Raw genomic sequence first — 3,797 nt, 5'->3', positions numbered from 1 at the left:
CGCTTGGACGACAAGCGTGGTATGTAACAATTTCTTTGAGAATGGTCAGCCACGGCCCGGACAGCTCACCTTTCTCGACGATCCAGTGGGCAACAGTTCCACGCCCGACCGCCACTCCACCAGACGGGCGTCCACTGGATCTCGAAGCAGACGGCTTTCACCGATCTGCGCCACTTTGGCCGCCATCCTGCTTCTGCTACCCACCGTCGTCGACACTTTGCCAATGTCGTTCATGAAATTTTTCAAACGACGATTCATCACTTCCCTCATTGTTTTCGGCGCCTGCTGCTGCTGCTGTACTGTTGGTTGCTGTTGCTGTTGATTGTTTATCGCCGGATCGGTGTAAGCTTTTTTGGAAACGTTGACAGTGGCGCTAGTGGACGGTTGTGGTTCCAAATTCATTTTCTGGTCCATCGGTCCACCCTGGATTTTTCCTGTCGCGCTTGAAGTCGTCAATTCAGCAACCGGGCCGTCGTTTCGCAACGACAGAGGGCGCTGCTGCTGCTGCTGCTTCGTTCTCGACGCGACGCTTTCGCCGAAACCTCGTTGAACGCAAAACGCTTCCAGTTCGCGACGGTGCTTGGCCACCGTGTCGGCAATCAAACGATCCATCTCTTTTTTCTGTCTGGAAAAAATGCAAATTTTTGAAAAAAAGAATTGAATTTTTCATTCGTTCTACCTGGACAGAAGTTGTTTCAAGGCGTTGGTTGTTTGCAGCATTTGCCTTTCCAATTCTATTTTTTCCTACAAAATGAAATGAAGCACCAGTGAAAAAAAATTTGAATAACACTGTTGCCTACTTGTTGTTGTTGACCTCTAGCGACACCGGACGACTCTTTTAAAGCCGGATTGGTGGTGTTGGGGGCCGCTGTGTCGACGAGCTTGGCGGCAACCGGTGGCTCGGACCGTGCAGTAGTAGTTCTCCCACCACCAGCAACAGCAGCAGCAGCAGCAACAACAATCGGAGCAGAAGCAGAAGATGACGACGTTTGTTCTACTGTAGCAGCAACAGTGTTGGCGTTGTTGTTGTTGTTGGCGCCGCCGCCCCCGCTGCCGTTCGACGGCTCTCGCTTCAAGTCGATGAGCTTGCAGAGTTCCTTGGCCAGTTGACCAATGTCCGCGACCGGCGGTCTCACTTCGTCCGCGCTGCGGTGAATCGCGGTGGGCACGGACTTGGCGTTGCGCAGTTGCTCTTCGGTAGCGCCGGCCGCCCGACTGAATTCCAGCGGTGACCACTGTCCGGGTTGTCCGTTTTGGCGACGAGATCGGTCGACAAGGTCGGCAGCGAGCGTTCCTGCTTCAGGTGGGCGTTGCCTTGCGCCGCCGTCACGTCCTCTTTTTCGGCAACTGTTTTCGACAGCTCGCTGGCAGCCACACCCGCCGCCGCTGCCGCCATCGTTGCCACCTCGACTGGCTGGGCTTTGTCCTTCGGCACTGCGCTCGCCGACCCGTCTTGCTCTTTGACTGGCTCGCCGACGCCCGCCGCCAACTCGACGGTCGCCCTTGGCTGCAAACAAGCCTCGCCGCTTTCGACTTGCCGTTTGTTCGTCGACAGCTGGTCATTGTCCACTTGTGAATGACCATCGTCCGCCGGTTCCGAAGTGATTTTCGACGACGTTCCACAAGCGGAAGTCGAACTGCTGCAACAAGTGGCGGCGGCAGCAGTTTCGTTCGACTTGGCACCGGCCGGCGGGTTCTGTTTGGTCGACTCAGTTTCGACCACGTTGTCGACTAATAACTTGCTCTTCTGAAAAGGAAAACAGTGAAAAAAGAAAACACAAAACAACCACGCCCCTCCCCCTTCTCGGTGGTAAGTTGGAACCTGAGTTCTGGATGACTGTCGAGATAAATTGGCGCCAGTGGTCGTCGACGAGCAGCGCATCGCTTCGGGGAAGTCGGGCAAACTGACGCTGAGCGGAAACGTCGGCGGATACGAGTCGGTCACTTCGGCAGTGCTTGGATTGGAATGGGAAGCGCCGGCCGCGCCGGCGATCACTTTCAAAGCCAGCGTGTTGCTAAGCGACTGCTTCTTCTTCATCTCGGGCTTCTTGAACATGCCGTAAGATACTTGCTTGAAAATGAACAGCATATTTTGCATTAATGGCAAAGGAAAATTTTGTTCACTTTGGCAACCAACTTCTTTTTCACTTGTCGACGAACTGTTCACTGACGAACCGGCACGCGTCGCCGACGGACTACGGTCGTTGTCACTCAACACCAAGCCGGACAAACTTTCCGGATCCCCTTTCAACACTTCGACCACCTTTTCCAACTGACCACTGCATATGGTGGCCTGCTTTTCGTTGATATACGACTTTCCCACCTGCAATTTCAACAATATGCACAACTGTATTGTATTGTATTGTATTGTTGTGAAATTTCATACAAATGCTTCGGCAATATATTGAGGATTGTCTCCGACTGGGGCGAACTGAAATTTTATGCTTTTGTTTTGCGTATCCAACTGGCAACTGATCACCTGAACCAATACAACATTATCATCACAAAGAGAGAGAGAGAACAAACACAATATCCCACACGTACAGGCTGCGCTTCTTCGTGCGTCACGTTCAACACTTTCAAAGTTAACCCGTCTTTTTTGTGTCGTTGCGACTTTTTCTTCGTCAGTTCATCGACCACTTCTTGCAACCCGCCAGATTTTGAATCACTGCTGGCACTAATCATCAAAGCAAAAAAGATATTATCATCACCAGGGTAAGTAAATTTTTCTTTTATTTTAATATAATAATACTTCGATTCTGCTGTTTTCAATGTTTCCATTGTTTGTGGTTCTGCTGTAGTTGTTTTTCCACTTGTTGTTGCTGTTGATTCGTGATTCGTGTTAGGTGCAAGTTCAGCTTTTGTTTCCGTAGCATTTGTAGCACTAGTCTGAAAGACAAAAGTGTTCGTTCGTAAACTTTTCATTATAATGAGAACATGTACAGATGTAGTAGGCTCGTTAACAGCTACTGTCGGTTGTACGGGCGGTTTAATATCTTCGTCAGCTCTTTCCATCGTTTTAGCACTTTCGTAACCCTGTAATAGTAGTAGTCAATGAATACATGTCACAATTTGAAAAAGAAATTTAATGAGTGAGCTATGACTATATACCGATTCACAACTCTGCTTTTCCGCTTGTGGTTTAACAACAGAAACTGCTTCCTGTAAAATCAAAAACGTATACTAACTCTTTTTTCTTACATATATTTGCATTTTTAACAAATCAGCTATACCAATATTGGTGGTGGTGGTGGTAAATTTTTAACTTGTTCGGTGCGTTCTCGTTGTTGTAGTTTCTTCAAAAAAAAAATTCAACAAAAATCATTGAATAAGTTAGAGTTCAGCGTAATGCGTTTTACTTGTTCGTCGTCATTTTTTGGATGGTCAATTTTCTTTTCTTCTGCATTACTTTTATGTTCTTCTACAGTACTAGTCTGTGATAACAAATTAATTAATTAATGCAAGATAACACATCAGTTGCAAAATAACAAACAACACAGTATGAAATAAAAACAAACGAAACTAACCACCATGCAAGAGCTTTGCTGTTCGACCTTTCCGTTATCTTCCACTTTTGGCTTCGTCAATTCCTCTTGCACTTTAGGCTGTTCGGTCTGCTTCTGCTGCTGCTCTTGAGCTTTGATTCGTTCTTTCTCTTTTTGATACAATTCGCGTGCTTTGGTTATTTGGACAATTTTATCTTGCAGCAATTTCCCAATTGTCCGTGCATTTTCTCCAATACCTAGGTGACATTTGACCTGAAATTTTCCTCGCTTAAAATTACCTTCGTAAAATCG

The 3,797-nt window shown here is 47.4% G+C and overlaps 2 protein-coding genes across 2 annotated transcripts; both read right to left on the bottom strand.

Moving 5' to 3' along the window:
• Window positions 1-360: 360 nt before the first annotated feature.
• On the bottom strand, window positions 361-2,685 carry Tsp_13231 (conserved hypothetical protein; the record flags this gene model as incomplete). Its single annotated transcript, XM_003367951.1, has 6 exons — window positions 2,527-2,685; window positions 2,387-2,431; window positions 1,823-2,323; window positions 1,217-1,747; window positions 680-744; window positions 361-625 (listed from the first exon to the last, which is right to left on the bottom strand). Coding segments are annotated over exons 1-6 (1,566 nt in total), but the record flags the coding sequence as incomplete, so codon positions are not given.
• An 83-nt stretch (window positions 2,686-2,768) lies between these two features.
• Tsp_13230 (conserved hypothetical protein) lies at window positions 2,769-3,758 on the bottom strand (the record flags this gene model as incomplete). Its single annotated transcript, XM_003367950.1, has 4 exons — window positions 2,769-2,884; window positions 2,919-3,036; window positions 3,112-3,162; window positions 3,528-3,758. Coding segments are annotated over 4 exons (516 nt in total), but the record flags the coding sequence as incomplete, so codon positions are not given.
• Window positions 3,759-3,797: the final 39 nt, after the last annotated feature.

Source organism: Trichinella spiralis (assembly GCF_000181795.1).
Source record: "Trichinella spiralis strain ISS 195 chromosome Unknown Scfld3389, whole genome shotgun sequence".
NCBI classification, from domain to species: Eukaryota; Metazoa; Nematoda; class Enoplea; order Trichinellida; family Trichinellidae; genus Trichinella; species Trichinella spiralis.
Note: the sequence above shows the minus strand (reverse complement) of the source record. Positions and strands in the feature narration are given on the sequence as shown.